Raw genomic sequence first — 17,179 nt, forward strand, 5'->3', positions numbered from 1 at the left:
TGGAATGACAAATAGGATAAGTGCAAACAATTTTAGGAGTTTATTATTGAATGATTTTGAAAACACAAAATAACGGAATAAATAGTGTATCTGGAAGTTCTTCTATAGCTTTAAACTTCCCGTGAGTCCATACTCCTCTGCCCATCTTTCCAAAGCTGCATCGTAGTTTCCATGGGTGAGGCTATGATCCTTGAAAAGACTTTTTTTTTAGCTCTATTTACCTTTTCTGGCACCAATTAAGCTAAATATTGTAACGTACACTTATTATTGTCCTCATTTGAACTATCCCTTCCCATGGTATTCTTTGAAAGAACGGGAGTGGAGGGATAAAACCCTAAAAATAAACTTAGGAGATAGGAAAGCACAGCCGCAAACCATCAACAATGGTAAAGAGAGTATTTCAGGACACAATTCCTTAACGGAGGGATTCTCTTGCAAAATGTTCTTATTCACGGAAATCCCATACACTCAAATCTTATGTTGTCCGCGAAAATTATCCAGAGACCGGAAAACTGTACATTTCATACCCGAATCTCAAAAATTCGTCCATATTTCAAGAGGAAGGAAATTTGAAAAACTTCAAACTTTCCAGATTTCTGAAAATAGGGCCCAGAAATTTCTAATCAACCTGAGATTTAAGTGTGGTGATGCACGATTCTGCTTACGTATGAATGCATTAGTTGCAAAACAGTTTCTTAGTGGTCCCCATCGCTTTGTGCTCTCATAAGACTAGGTCCCTTTAACCAGTAATGATCTACATCCTCATCGTACAGTATAGTACCGTATGCCCTGAAGGCTCAAGTGAATCGAATGAAAATTTTGACAGGGATGACTAACGTGAAGATGTCGTATTTTTACGAATAGGAAAACGATAACAGAACTGGTGCCTAATTAATAATTGGTGCCTAGAGCTGACTGAGTTTCTTGATTTTTTTGTTGTTGTTTTCTTCTTGATCGGCTACCAGGAAGGCAGTACGGTTACGACCGCCAGTAAAGAAAATTAGCATAATTTTTGCTACAATGACATTATTTCTACGGGATTCTCTGGAGATTTCGAGGGAAATGCTGTTGTGCTTTTAGAGCAATGATCAAAACCCCATAGTGCAGTAAAATATGTCTTACCGTTCCTTGAAAAAATGGAGAGAACGCTGCAACGCGAATCACAAATACCGAAATCGGCAAAATATAGATTCTGAAAAGAAAAGTTTTGCTTTCAAAGAAGTTAAGGATACATTTAACTTATTTATCTTTCTAGCTGAGAAAGAGAAAAACTGCCGAGAACGGGAAAAAGGAGAAAGAAAAATACAAAAAAGTTTCGGCTAGAAAAATATAGCCATTTTATCATTGTATCCTATGGATTGAAGAATATGAAATCCACTGATGCCAATTCGTGTGGCATTACGACTCAGGTAAATCAACTATTAAAAAAACTGAACTATAAAAAAGACTATTGAACTCTGCCACCTAATTCGACGAAGAGTTAGAAGAGTTACTGGTAAACTATAAAAAATTTTAAACTCAAGCCATAGAGCTAAAAGTGTTTTTGTCTAAAATGCGAAAAAAATAGATCCAGTCTAGTTTTCTGAATTTTACGGCGCGAAATCGATTGATTAGAAACAAATAGATCCAAAAAATAACAAATAAAACAAGAAATAATAGTAAATAAAACAGTGCTCACAAATAAAATGATGAAAACAAGGGAAACTGATGATTTTTACTCGTACCTACACATTGTTGTGAAAACAAAGCAGTTGTAGTCACGAGTTGGAGTAGCACAGACAAAGCTGTTGATGGTGCTCAGGTAAAAAGTCACGGCAAAGGTCCTTTATAAATTTTGCCTACTTTGGTTATAGCCTGCAAAAGAATCATTCCTATATTGTTATATCTAGAGGAACCGTCACCAAAATAAATAAAGAATCTGCAAAAGTAGAGGCGCCGTGTTCAGTTGGAACTATCAACGCATTGCGAAACGTTATTCACATTTTTATAAGTTCAAATGAGTCATCCCTATATTATACATTCGATGATAATGAAAACCCTAAAATCCGAGCAAAACATCCATTCCAGTTGGTTTTGATTGAGCCACAAATAATGGCTGGAAACAGCGTTTCGACAGCGATGCGCATGTCAGATTGAGTCATCTCACTGTGTGTGCTGTGAGGATAAGCTAAATCTTTATCAAACTGAAAAGTATTGGGTCTTGATCGATAAGGTTGGTGCAATGGAGACTACTGTACCGAGAAAAGCGTCTTCTTCAAGTTAAGAAAACACTAAGGTGATGACTTACTTGACTTAATCGGCGGCCGGGTATTACAGCTTAACGCGGCTATTTTCGCAGGGGTTTGTCGTCCTTCAACATATCTGATCGTCCTTCAACATATCCTTCAACATATCTACACGTCTTGTTCGATCTTCTAGCTAGAGTTCACATAGAGACTACCCATTCGTCCTATTTTATAAGCGAATTTTCGTCACAGGTGATGGTACACAGGCACTTGGTCAATGAGCGGCTTTAGCGCATTTTTTGCTGAATATTTCTCTCGTGGCTGCGAACATTTTTGGACACACAGCTCAAACAACAGAACTCATACACGAGCTCGATAGGTTGTCCGTACACCCTGATTCCCGTTAAGGGTCTCGAGGAGACCCATATCTATTTGCGTTTATCAGGGCGAAGACATAGTCCGTAGCATGCAGCTAATTTCGATACAAGGTTAACAACATGCTGTAACGTTTGCGCTATTAGAAGCGAATGCTTTTACATCATCGGCGTACTCGATATCCACCAAGGGTGGTGCAGACGGTGCTTGAATGACAGTGACGAGACACCACTCAACTGTTCTTCGCATCATGCCATCAACAGCCAGAAAGGTTCTCGCTACGACCCACTTCAAATGGTGTTGAACATAAAGCTGGTGTTCACACTGCAGCTGTTGTTCGTTGATTTTTGACATTTACTAGGCGTACGAATTTTCGTAGAGATGCCTCGGCGCGAAGCGCACTGATAAGATGGCCTCGGTGAGGAGGGTCGAGAGCGACCTCGAAGTCCAAAAAAGCTAACTATAGAGGCTTCGAGCACTTAAATCACTCTCCTAACAATAAACACCCACATTACTAAGGTGTATTCTTAGAGACTAGATATGTATAAGGAATGAACTGTCCAACAGAAAACAATAGGTGTTCCTAATTAGAGAGATATGCGAACTGAAACGATTTTTTTCCTATTTCTTATATCTTAAGGATCGAGGTTGTGCTTATGAATACCAAGAACATCCGGTTCCGTGCTCACATGCTCAGCACCACCATTCCTTCTGGGTTGAAATACGCTTCAGAAACCTGGGCACTTCGCAAACAGGAAGAAAATGCGATCAATGCGATAGAACGTGAATTGTAAGGGTGATGCTGTTGGTATCTCGCTTTACGCATGTGAAATAGGGTATTCAAAGTTCACTCCTTAGTCAAATATCAAAAATCAGAGACTTTGCCGTATATGTCGAGGAAAATAAGATTAGGCAAATTGACACGTCATTCGTTTAACCACAATTGCTGGGCCAGAGCTGTGAGCGACCGGATGCGGCACGATATCAAACGTACTGCAGGAAAACTGCCGACAGGATCGCAAGAACTCTTCACTAAGTTCTTCAAAGAATTATATGATTTTCTTCGGGTCCCTTGCGTGAAGAGAAGCCGCTGAACAACCTTTGCGATTGGGGCAAATGCATTACTATAAGTATTTGTGCCAGCTCGAGTAAATCGACGAACAACGAGAGCACAGGGGATGCAGGCAGTTCTTAGGATTTCATTAGATGCACAGGAACGAATGATCGAATATGAGTCTGTCGTTGCTACTCGTTTCTCAGAAATCGGTCATGAATTTGGTCGTGAGGGCCAGTAATACTTCCATCCTGCAAGAGTGGCTCAATGGCTTCTGCTTGAACGAAGGGCATCACGGGACAATTCAGTCACTCACCATTCTTGCCCAACAATTGTCATTAGCCAGCTGAACTTATTCTACTTTCTCTGGGAAGACCGGGTACGTCCGTAATTTTTGGTCGTTCGCCTGAGATAGAATTCTGAATAGCCTCACTCACGTAAGTGTAACAGGATAATCCTAGCACTTCTACAGGTAGTAAATTCCTTTAGCACTATACATAACATCCATTTATGCCGTTCCAACGTTGTATACTGCTGCTGGTATTTCCACAACTCGCACGTTGTTTTGTAGATCCGCTTTTCGTAGACAGCTCCGTACCGCTCTGGTCATATTATCAGGTATGTAAGGTAGAAAAAATAGAATCTTTTGTGGACCTTCCGCGAGTCCCAGTTTTGGTTAATGTACCCAGTGTTCGTGTTATATCAAAAGTTTCCGTTATGAAGCGCACTACAGATTCAGCTGCGTTCCTGTTTCTCTTTTAGTCAGGAAAACTCTGAATGAAAGGAAGCACAAAAGTTCTTCGTCTAGAAAATCTTGTTCGAGTGATTAATGAGTGATTATCTCTTGCTGAAGCTGATGAACAGCAGTTAGTTGCATGTGTCACCACCTTGGAGGAACCATTTATTATGGAAATCCAACAATACCATTCTTCACTTCCTTTTATGCCAGCGAGGATTTGCGTCAATATGGATAACAGACAAAACATATAATAAGATGATTCACTTACTCGTTCCAGTTTATTGGAACTCTTGAGTAATGAAAAGTTACTTTGGAAATATCATCAAAATGTAGGAAGTGAGCCAGTGCATGGAATGCGAGAAATGCTATTTTGCTTCTGCAGAATTTGAATATTCTTTTATGAGAAGGATATATGATAGTCATAATAGCATGAAAATTTTGAGAAAACACAGACAATTCGGAATTTTACAACTCCACCCGCATTTTATCGATTTGTGCCCAACAAATACAATGCGGTAATCAGTGATGTAAACAATTGTTCATTGGATCATACAAAAAGATTTTTACAACACAGCTCACACGTTGTTGAAAATTGCAGAACATTTGCCAGATTAGTGGCAATTCACCATCGCTACAAATCGATGTGTGGTCAATGATGGTCGAATACAAACCAAGTGAAGGACTCGTTTTGAATCCCGATTATGAAGGATCAAGTTGGATATAGAAAAAGAATCGTATTACTATTTGTTCTGAAAAGTTCCTATGTTAGAAATGTAAAACTGTGAAAAAGGAAGAAAAATAGAAAGAAAGTGTGTATCTCCATCGCCAACGAGCAGGCCTTGTACCACGACTGTTGCGGATTTTGACCTACGGGATTAGACGAAGATCAGAGGGAGCTATCACTGTTCCTTGTTAGTGCCGGAACAATTCTACTGCATTCTTCTAGCATCACAACCACTTGACAACTGAGGTAATATTAAAAATATAAATGATAAAGTCGCTGGCGTATCATTCCACTTGGGATGCGCCAACGCGTTTTACTGGAATTCGTAATCGATGAGGTTAAGTTTTGAAACGCGTGTTGGCCTATACAATGACTTGCGGGGGCCAGCCGATGATCAAGTCAGTGTTTTTATCCTCCCAGACAAGTCTGGTACCAATTTATCGACCCCGGAGGGATGAAAGGCTTGGTTAGCACTAGGGCGGATTCAAACCCTCGACCGTGTGGCTACAACGGGAGGTAATATTACGGTTTTGCAATTCTTCGATCCAATATTCGATCTACTCTCTAATTGAATGGTAATTTTTGTCCTAAAGAGGTGATTCGGAGGATGCAATGCACATGTCCTTGACTTTCCACAGGACCTGAAGATAGCTACTACGCCGAAACATTAGTGGAAATAAAATGGCGTAAACAATCTTGGTTCCATCTTCCAGTTATAGCAAAAGAAAAGTTTTTCTGGTAACCTATTGACGATCTTTCGCTTAACGGATGGATCCTACGCACCTGGACATCTGGATACAAAACACTCGGTCAACACTTTTCATTAGTAGCTTTTTCATTTTTTTAAATTATGTTATATATGTATAGGAGAAAAATCTCAGTTTTTCTGGTAACTTATTGACGATCTTTCGACTCACGGAAGGACTACGCACCTGAACCCACGGAATAATAGATAATTACTTCCTTGGTTCTATCCAAAAATGTTATGAAAAAAAGATTGAAAAAAAAACCACTGAAACCGAGAAAAAAATGAACAGACATAAAAATGTGTCAATGGAGACAACGGAGCCATGGGTGGTAGTTTTCTAAGAGATCAAAAATAACGCACTGATCTCATACCTCACGAAAAATAAAGTGGTCACAATTGTCAACGTCTTAGCATTAAAGCAAAGTCAGTTGCAATAATGCACGAGTATACTAAGAAAATTAGCATAATATTGTAAAATATAATGTAATTAATATAGATATATAATATAACGTGAAATACTAATCACAATGTAATGTAAATTATAAAAAATACCTAAAACTAAAAAGAAGGTAGCATTCCTTGAATCTAGTTAGGATGTTTGGTTTGCAATTTGATCACTTACTCCGAATATGGTTTTTCACATCCTTACTGTTCTAAATGTGCGAAACTTATTTTAGTTAATGCATAAGCCACTAGTCCACGAACTCTACTTTGCTTCCTGGGCTACGTTAGACTACCTAAGACGTAATGCTTTAGACTAAGTACTTTACTACCGTTCTACTGTATTCTTTCTCCTTATATCCTATTGGTGATCTTTTTTTTGTTTTATCTTTATTTCTTTTAGGAATAGCTTCGTCTAATTTCTGATTCATTTGGAATATCTGTTACTTGCTTCTAGTCCACGTAAATAGCCCCTGTTTACCTCTAACATATTTATAAAAGTTAAAAAGAATAAAGTGTCTGGCTTCAATCAATCCGCTTGGGATGCGCCCCCACGTTCGCTTCAATTCTGAATTGTTTGAGGTTTACGAACGTGTAACTGGCCCATACAATGACTTGCAGTGGCTAGCCGATGTGTCGAGTCCGTGTTTTTATCCCCCTGGACAGGCCTGGTACCAATTTATCGAATCCGGAGGGATGAAAGGCTTGGTGAGCACTAGGGCAGATTCGAACCTCTGATCGATCGTGCAGGAAGCGAAACCTCTAACCGCTACACCACACCCGACCCTTTACAGGGCAAATATTTATTTCTCTATAGCTGGCAAGTATATCATCACGGCAGCTTCACACTTTACTCTTCTTCTTTAATTAATTGATTAATTAATAAATTTTATTTCTATTTTAGCTCTTCTTTATTTTCCCTATGATCTTTCATCCTAGAAGAGGCAAAAAAGCTCTACATTTTTTTTGCTTCGCTGTGTCTTATTCCATTACACTTGAATCAGGAAACTACAGTTCTTTTTGTATGAACTCTATATTTTGTCTTTTTTGTTTTTTGTATGATACATTAGTGGAAAATATGACTTCCTTTCTTTCTTGTATAACCTTCTCCACACAATCCTGTAAGACCTTAACAAAACGGACTACAGCAAGTTCATAGACGCTTCAGAAACGCAACTGATAGAAAAATCAGCTCTGGTTAGGTCATATTCGCCGAGTATAAAAGTGTGACTCCGCGATTCACACAGTAAACATTATAATTGACGGCCGGAAGAGATGGGTTACGGTGAGACGAGGTCGTCAGGATCTATCACATAAGTAGCTAATTAGGAATCAGTTTAAATAAAATCAATAAAACTAATTAAAAGCAGTTGAAAGAACTTAAGAGTTATTCATTTTAATTTAATTTATTATTATTAATTACTTACTTAGATACTTAGTAAGTAAGTAGGTATGTAAGAGAACTACTGCATTAGATTATCAGGTTCCTTGGATGCATGATAGGGGGCTACTGGTAGCCATACCAGCTCTCGTATTCGTCGAGGAGATTGCATTTCGGCAGTCCTCACAGTACACATTATAATAGACGCGTAATTACTGGACGCGTTACGGTAAGACAGTGAGCTCGACCGAATTTATTTTCTGATAAACTACGTGTCGTTTTAGAAAATCGGCGAGCTACAAGAAGTTCATGGACGTCTACGAGATGTCACAAATAACCATGTCACCTGTGGCTAGGTCATGGACGTCGTGTAGGTTGCAAAGGACCATATAACACAAAAAATGTGCCATGTGATGCAACAGCTGCTTTTAAAAAGCAAAATTTTATTTTCTCAGCATCTGCTACAAAAAGATGATGATTATTTGTTTTAGATCAACAATTCAAATTCGAGCAAGCTCCTCCTCTAACAAGCGAATACACTTCTGGAACGGAGGATTTATGTCCTTTTTATCTTTTTCTTGTTTCATTTTCTTTCTTGTTTATTTTTCGTTTTCTATTCTCACCCTTATGTCCTCCTGAGGTGCGCATCAGAATAGAACTTTATAAATATTTTCGTGAAATAAGTATGAACGTATCATAACATGGAACATTATTATGAGAATGGATCTGGTTTGAGTTGAATTGAGAAATATTTCCTGAGAAGAACCATCAAATACAAATAGACGACGTTTTAAAACAGGTTCTTGAGAAATTGAGAGGAATTATGTGCTACCGTATCATAACACCAAGATCAACATCGCTACATACTCATAAACGTTGATTTTCTATGAATCAGACTGGAATGAACAGCTTCTGAGGAAAACAGAAAACAACCATGACAATAAATTGAAATTTCTAGAAACGCGGAATGATGAATGCTTCTCATGACTGTGCTATTGTTCACTAAATTTCAGTATCTTCAGCACACCAGAAAATGTTGCTGACGAAAACTTTCTGGAAAGAAAATGAGAAACGAAAGTGTTCTAAGAAAAACATGAATGAATCATCGTTGCCACTGAGCCTTGCTGTCATGTCATTTATGCTCGACAAAAACCGCCGGCCATCGCGGTTCTTCATCAGCGGCGAAACGGAAAACAGCCATCGTCGTCGTTGGCCGCCACGATATCGTTGCGCGTCGACTGTTCTCACCTCTTTTTCCGGTTCCGAAGTGATTCCTCACTTTACTCCTGTCAAATAAACTACCTCACAGAATGTTTCGACGATTTTACACCTCTTCTCTCATTGGATTTCATCTTCTCTCTCTGTCCATCTTCATAAAATAAATCTTTAGCGTAAATCCTTAAATTTCGGTCCCTATGAGGTAACGCTTAGGAGATAGATTAAGGAGATAATCATAAGATAAATAAAGATAGGATAAATAAGTCACAAAAGTCATCAATAAGTCGAATAAACAAGATAATCGTTATCCAGGCTAACTTTCGGCTTTTTTTTCTACATACATGGTACACAGTAAAAGTTCCTAAGAAGAGAATAATTCTCCTTAGGAATAGTTTTTTTTTAATGTTTTGGAGGGCTTTTAAGCTACATTGACCATGTCAAACTAATTTTTCCGACACCTACATTACTGCTGTACCGAATTGAAACTAGTTTCGTTTTTTTTTCTCTTGCTAATCACGAACCAATAAATCAAACACACCCTTCACCAACGTCAATGTGAGGAGAAATTTATTACATTTCTCTGCCTTTTTTTTTTACAATGTGCTTAGTAGTTTTTCGGTACTTTTTCTTCCTGAAATATTAGCCCAAAAAAGAAAAAAATTGCGCCTAACGTATCAACAACTCGTAAGCTTTTTATTTCTTCCTAGGAGTGTAAGTTTGAAAATGAAATAATTTTTGATTGGTGTAAAATTATGTAGGTATCGAAAAGAGAGAAAAATAAAAAAGAATTTAGGTAAGGAGGCATACAATATCATCTCTTTAAAAATAGCATGATGCTGAAAAAAATGTTGAAAAAATCCAAGATAGCGCAGTTAGAAAAAGTTAGGAACTAAAAGTGCCACTTTATGCGGTACAATCTCCTGAATTAGAAGGAGAACTGATAGATCGTGGAAGACGGATGTCTGCTCTTTATCCTTAACCCTTCACAATTTTTTTACTCTACTTTTTCACTTTTTTCTCGTTGACTTCATGCCCATTATGTGCTGATTGTGTAGTTAGGAATGTTATACTGAGAACGTTCACAACACGAGTCATTTGCTTAAAATAAATTAAATGAAATATACGATATGATACGATATGTGGCTAAAGCTGCATATTGGGATTTCCAGAAAAAAAGACCTACGGTAATTCATTAAAGTGGGATCGAAACTTTTAAGCTTAACGAAACTTCTTAGAAATTTCCCCAGAAATCCACTCAACTGTTGTCAACAATTTTTCCGAGGTTTTTTTTGGACACTCACGGAGTCGTAGGGATATGAAAAATGATTAATTTTTGGACAACTTCGAGACTCACAAATCTGTTAGAAATATAAGTCTGGCGACGAGTTTTTGACATTTAGGGAGAATTGGCATGTTTATTTTCAAGAATAATCGATCTAAATAGGCAACTAAGAAAAATTTCGCTCAGTATCCCATAAAACTGATGTGAACAAAATATAATGGGTGCTCCATTTATGTAAATATGAGAATACTATAAATAAGACTATAAACACAGTCACCGTCCTTCCATTCTACAATAAATACAACATATGAATAAAACTTGCCATGCTAACATGGTTTCTGGCACATTCATTCTTTTTTCAACAAAACACAACAACGCGCTCCGTAATTCTCAATCGATTGATTGATATCAAATTGAAAAATCTACCACATGTACAATCTATGTGACATCCTATCAATTTATTTCCTCTACAGTTTACACCTCTTCCTCTCTAAATGCACTCTGACAGATTTTTTATCCTTATTAAAAATTGCTCCATTAGGTACATAGTGGAAAGAAATCGATTTCAAATTTTTAAATTGAATCTGATGGGCATTTGAATCTAATACAAATAGACATCACATAAATAGTACATTTACGCATGCATTGTTTGTTATTTTGAATATATTCAAATAAAATACTCAGTTTAATTCGATATATGCATAAAATTCTTCTATTATGCATGTATCGCATAAATATTTACATTTTCTCCGCAAAAAGGTCCTTTTGAAAGTGCCGTCACTACCGCTTATTCTCATTTTACTCAAAAATAACTTACTTTTCTTTTTCTTTTTTTTTCTTTTCCTATTGTTTTATTTTAAAAAAAACTAGAATTAGAAATTGTCACTTGGAAAAAGTACTTGGAACCAAAACTAAAACTATTTGGTATTCTATTTGTTCTCTAAAAAAGTATGAGAATCTCACTCCAAGGATGCGTTTTTCTTTTTTCGTTTTGGGAAGGATATATTTTATTTTTTTTTCTTGAATTACATTATTATAGAACTTCAGTATCTAAGACGCTAAGCGCGTTCATTTCGCAAATTTTTTTTCGAAGTCATTTAGCCGTCGTCGTCTTTTTTTTTCTTGTTTTATTTGTTTCCAGAATGAGGACACTGCTTCTACTTGCTGCCGTTGTCAGCATTGCTCAACCTCAATGCTGGATCTTTGGATCAGTGAGTGACATTACAGAATTGTATGACACATTTTTATTCATTTAATTTTTTTGAATTTTACGGTCTACACGTGTAGTTGACGTAGAAAGGGAAAGGGGTTTGAGATGAACAAGGTTTTTCGATCAAAATTCTTATTTCAAATTTCTTCAATTTTTTTTCGTTTTCTTTTTTAAATTCAAATTTCTGAATCTAATGCTAACATTGCTTAATAAATGGGGACAACTCGGTTAAAATTCGATTAATCGACTTTCTTCCCGGTTTTGGCCATTTCTGGCTATTAAAAAACTTTAACTTTATGATAACTTGCATATGTTCTTCCCATTTTGGATCTTGGGAAAAAATCCCGGGCTTTTCATTTCTGGCCAAGGTTTCTGTGGGTTCATTCCGCCAGTGCCTTATAATCTACATTTATGATCCTAGAAGAAATATTTTAGATGCACCTCTGAGTCTGAGTCCTATTTTCCTTTTATCAAAGATTTAGCAAGCGGTTTGGATGATTTTAAAAACGTTAGTCTAAGCTAGTGCATTAGATTAAAACATGCAGAGTTTCAAATAATGAAAATAATAAAAAAATTGCATATTCTATTTCATTTATGCCCGGAGGCATCAAATTTCTCCATCGCTCCACATTTCCGGAACGTTTTTTTCAATATGAAAGATACGACAAGTTGGTGAGTACGTAGGTTACTCAGGAAAATGAAATCTCACAAATCTGGTCAGATCATTTTTGAAACGACCATAGTTTTACATTGTTTCTTTTGTCTACACGCTGCTTCAGCTTTTTTGAGAGATTACGATATGAAGGGAAACGAGTGGCGAATTACAGAAATCCATAAAACGGATGAAAATTGTGGTCGACTCTCTTTTTCTCTCCAATTGAGAAAATTTCCAGTTAAAGTCCTTTTAAGTGGTTTCGTAGAATTTTTGGAGAAGTCACATTTCATGCGAACTCCCCAATTTTTTCAGTTTTTTCCAACAATTCAATATTTCCCGGGTTTTTCAATTTTTTCCAAACAATTTTTCGAATTATGCGTTATAGACGTGGCTTAACGTTAGATTAATGAGTCTATACAGTAGCCGCTGAGTAGAAGAAAAAAAATATTTCTATTTCCATTTGAATGTGATCTGCCTTAATTTTCCAATACCCAGCAGACTTTCTTAGGGCAGTGGCCTAGAATTTTTACAGAGCAAATGATTAGGTGTTATTGAGTTTGGTGTTGGTGGTGAAATTAGTGAAAAGTTAAATATTTTATTAAAAGAGAATTAACCGTAAACGGAAAAAGTTTCTGGCGTATGAATCCTCTTGGGAGGCGCCAATGCGTTTCTACAGTATTTCGGAATCGTTGAGATCTTATGGCACTCGCAGGTGCTAGCCGTTGAATATCGCCGATATCAATTCAATATATTTTTATTCTCCGAAAGAAGTCTGCTACAACTTTATCGGGGAAGACGAAGGGAAGGAAACGTGTAGTTGGCGCATGGGCAGCTTCGAACCATCGATCTTGCGATTACAGTTGGACTTCTTACCAACTGCACTACACCTAACACAAAAGATAAAAGAATAAAAGGATAAAATTTCTGGCGTTAATCAATCCGCTTGGGACGCGTCCCACGTTCACTTCCCCTCAGAATCGTTTGAGGTTTACGAACATTTAACTGGCCCATACAATGACTTACAGGGGCTAGCCGTTGTGTCAAGTCAGTGTTTTCATCCTCCCGGGCAAGTCTGGTACCAATTTATCAACCTCGGTGGGATGAAAGGCTTGGTTGGCACTAGGGCGGGTTCGAACCTCCGATCGATCGTGCAGGCGGCGGAACCTCTAACCGCTACACTACACCACAGAAGATAGTAGTTACGTATTTTGTGAAGAAGAACTTTTTGACGAATTCACATTGTCGAAATTTCGATGACCAAAACTTTTCCAGTAAATGACTTTTCGGATAGCATTTCATACTCCTTAAATTAGCATGAAAAGCTATCCGAAAAGTCATTCTCAATCATTTAAAGGAAAAATATTGCTTTCTTAATTTTTCTGCTGCTTCAAGTTTTCTCAAATTAAATTAAATTAGGAATTCCATGCTTCCTTCCAATTGTTCATCTTCTAACTCTGGAATCTTATGATCATGAATATTTTCGAACTCTGCATGTTCGCTCTTGCAAAACTCCTGGAACACCAACGTTTTCATAACAACAAAGGAAACCCATTGAATCAGGGGAGAAATTGCTAATGATTCACGATTTCAAAACGGTATGCTGCTTGAAGTCGTCACGTAGCGGACAATTCATCACACATCTACATATTTTCCAAAAGAAAAGCAACAATAGAAAATTTCAAAATATTATTGTTATGATATGACACTTTCGTATACATGTTTACATACACAGGGGGAAGCACTTTATTTTACGAGCATCGTTCCGTTTCCATCCACTTTCCAGCTATTACACAGAATAGGGCCAGGAAAGAAAGAGGAAAACAATCAGAACATAAGTTTTGCCTGAAAATAATCGTTGAAACATACATTAAAAAAATTTTTGTTCTAGTTTTTTCTTAAAACATTTCCTATCTCTCAATAATTGATCACCCAGGGATTTCAAGTGATACGTGTTGAGTTGAAAACAAGAAAAAATGTTCCGGCATTGGCATCTTCCGCATCATCTTCCTGTTTCTACGGCTTCCCAAGGAGTTTTTTTCTAAATTTTTCTAGGGTTTTAATATAGCATCTCAGTAATTTCTATCCATAATAAAGGATGAAGGATAAATAAGGTCTGGTGTTAATCAATCCGCTTGGGACCCTCCACCAGGTTCAAATCAATTCACAATCGAATTTTTGGTTAAAGAACACGTAACTGGTCCATACAGTCACTTGCGGGGGCAAGCCGATGATCAAGTCAGTGTTTTTATCCTCTCAGACAAGACTGGAACCAATTTATCGAACCTGGAAGTATGAAAGACTTGGTGAGCACTAGGGCGGATTCGAACCTCAGATCGATCGCGCAGGAAGCGGAACCCCTAACCGCTACACTGCACCGGCCCTTACCCAATTCTATATATAGTTTTTTTACTATTTTTATTTTATTTTTTTAATTTTTATTATTATTTCCATGGTTTGCTATAACTTATTATTATTCTATTTTGTTTTATTTTTTGCTATTACTAATCGGCTATTTACTTATACTTTACTTTTTACTCTTGTGTTTGTGAGCGTTTATGTCATTTAAGGATCTGAAGGAATAATTAGGAAAACGTGAAATAATCTCTGTCTCATTTTTGTCTCTCTTCCTCTCTTCCTCCACTCAAGTTGGTTAAAACGAGCGTAGTTGTGTTATATTCAAACCAGTTTGGGATAAAAAAAAAACAAAGATGAGTTGTTTATGAGAATAAAACTGAAGTATGTATTTAAATAACCAAGTTTTGACAATTATAAGATACCTGGAGAGGGAGTAGCGCAGTCGGTAAGAGGCCCGTTGAAGCCACACGGTCGATGGTTCAAAACCTCCCTTGTGTCAACCAAGTCCTTCATCTCTCCGTGATTGATAAATTGGTACCAGACTCGTCTGCGATTTTTAAAACGCTGATTTGATCATCGGATGGCCCCCGCAATTTATTGTACGAGCTAACACCCGTTCTAAAACCTCAACGATTCCGAATTGAAGTGAATGCATTGGCGGATCCCAGGCGAACTACTACTCCAGAGACCTTCCTAATTTTTCTTTTGAAAAATTTCTCACTGCGATGGTCACTGTCTAGCTCATTTTTTAGTTTTCTGAAGCGCTAACAAAAAATTCTCTCCAAACTGGCATTGTTTTTTGATTTAAACATATTAAATGACAGCAACACATTAGCATGACAAATATTATATAGATGTGAAAAAAAATTCACCAAAAAAAATTTAAAAAATATAAAATTACATTTAAAAACATATTATTTCTAAAATGGATATCCGCTTTTTCGCCTTGTTATTCCGATATTGAGCATATTCGGGCCGTTCCTATTCAATTTTCACCTATATAGAGCTAATATGGAAAAATCAATACGTTGTTATTCCATTATCTCTTCGGATAATTTCTGTAATACATAGCAGAAAATGATTCTGAATCAAAAATTCTTCATTAACGAAAGTCATGGACATTGCTGACGTACAGAAGGTTCTTTTTTCCCTCTTGGCAGCTTATTTTTAGTGCTGAGAAGTCTTTGGAATCCAGGAGTGCGAAAGTTCGACTTCTTTGGAATCCCTTCTTCAGAAATTCATTTAGAGAAAATAATTTTTAAAAAAATTTCTTGAAAAACTTATTGAGTCTCGAGAACCTTTTTTTCGACTATTTGGAATTATTTTCTGTGTCTGCCGTTATCTAACTACTTTTATAATACTCAATTTTCTTTCAGGAATATCTTGTGAAATTTAACTCGGATAAAATCACTTTGCACAAGTTTAATATCGCTTTTGCGACGTATAATTCTGATTAAAAATCGGAAGCTAAAAATTCTTTCAACTTGAAAGTTTCTTCTGCAGCTTGGCACATTTTTTTTTGTTACACCCGAGCGAACATCAATGAAAATAAAAAATAGAGTTCAAAGAATCAAAAGAAGCTTTTTTTTCCAGTCCCAGACTTTCTTCGGAGATTGGTCAGACTTCGGATGCCCTTTTCTTCGAAATGCAAGCTTTAAAGCTAGAATGGAATTCAAAAAAATCATCAGAGTAAGTCTGTTTATTATGCGATTTTATATAATTATAGTTTTTTTCTGCAATATTTTATAAGCAGAAAAAAATCTAAGCCATTCTCTAGTTAAGAAATGTATATTTAGGATCAAAAAATGACCAAAGGTGATCGTGAAATAGCACTCGATGATTGGGCTGATAAGCACGGTTTGACGGTATGTGAAATTACGTTCCAAAATAGAATGAAAAATCTTATTATTACTAAAATTATCATCATTAAGAAAGAGTATCAAAAATATAAAAATGCAACTAAAACCGCACGGGAAGAAACGAGGAAATCAATAAAGGAAGCCTTGCGAAATGTGCAGCAATTCTTCGAAGAACTTGAAAAGATCGAAGATAATCAGGTTCGTTGAGAGGAAACTTCTCCTTTTTTTCGATTTCTGATCTGATTTTTTTTTCAAAAAATAACTTTTATCTTCTTTCGTGTTCTATTGCTATCTTAATATTCCATTATACTGCTTTTTTCAAAGGAAAATAGAAACTAAGTTCTGATACTATTGATTTGACGTAGTTAAATGATTTTCAAAATTTGATCTCTTCCAGAATCAAACGTACAAAGAGGAGAGAGCTCAGATTCGAGAAACATGCCAGGCTCTTGATTCTCGTGGTCGTCGCCTTGTGAACTGCATATCGAATTTGTACACTGTACCAGTTTCTTACAGTGGAAAACAAAGAAGATTTTCACTTTTTGAGGATTTATTTCTTGATGAACCGTTTCTTCTAAGTAATCCTGCTTCAAAGCTTAAAAGTCTATTTTCATGGTGAGCGCCAAGATCTGAGAATAATATGTGATGTGTGAAAATGTGAATTGTAATAAAGTCTATCGTATCACGATTTTGCTCCACTCGGGCTGTTTGAATAAACAACAACAACTCAAAAAATACAAACAACAACAGTTCGAATGCTTAGAAAAGTTTTTTTTCTCAAGTCACAGAGAAAAAGATTTAAGAATTTAATAAAGGATTCCAGCACCAAATCAAAAGTTCACCAAAGTATGAAAATGAACATTATCAGGGTAAATAGAGTAGAATTTTCAAGTATTTTCACATCAATATAATT

The 17,179-nt window shown here is 36.6% G+C and overlaps 2 protein-coding genes across 3 annotated transcripts in view; one reads left to right on the forward strand and one right to left on the reverse strand.

Moving 5' to 3' along the window:
* The window catches only part of RB195_003984 (uncharacterized protein), a gene marked incomplete at both ends in the record, with an annotated part of 88,850 nt that extends 85,424 nt beyond the window's left edge, over nucleotides 1–3,426 (reverse strand). Inside the window, 4 exons of one of the 2 annotated variants that reach the window (XM_064201885.1) lie at nucleotides 117–189; nucleotides 260–334; nucleotides 1,123–1,192; nucleotides 1,725–1,732. In XM_064201885.1, coding sequence (XP_064057767.1) covers nucleotides 117–189; nucleotides 260–334; nucleotides 1,123–1,192; nucleotides 1,725–1,732 — 226 coding nt within the window. Of the gene's footprint in view, nucleotides 1–116; nucleotides 190–259; nucleotides 335–1,122; nucleotides 1,193–1,724; nucleotides 1,733–3,289 lie in introns of those variants that run through there. The other variant, XM_064201883.1, reaches the window with a different exon arrangement.
* Nucleotides 3,427–11,329: 7,903 nt separating this feature from the next.
* RB195_003986 (uncharacterized protein) lies at nucleotides 11,330–16,885 on the forward strand (the record flags this gene model as incomplete). Its single annotated transcript, XM_064201887.1, has 5 exons — nucleotides 11,330–11,398; nucleotides 16,001–16,096; nucleotides 16,204–16,272; nucleotides 16,339–16,464; nucleotides 16,664–16,885. The coding sequence occupies 5 exons, from the start codon at nucleotides 11,330–11,332 to the stop codon at nucleotides 16,883–16,885; spliced, it is 582 nt and encodes a 193-aa protein (XP_064057768.1).
* Nucleotides 16,886–17,179: the final 294 nt, after the last annotated feature.

This window comes from Necator americanus, chromosome IV, assembly GCF_031761385.1.
Source record: "Necator americanus strain Aroian chromosome IV, whole genome shotgun sequence".
NCBI lineage: Eukaryota > Metazoa > Nematoda > Chromadorea > Rhabditida > Ancylostomatidae > Necator > Necator americanus.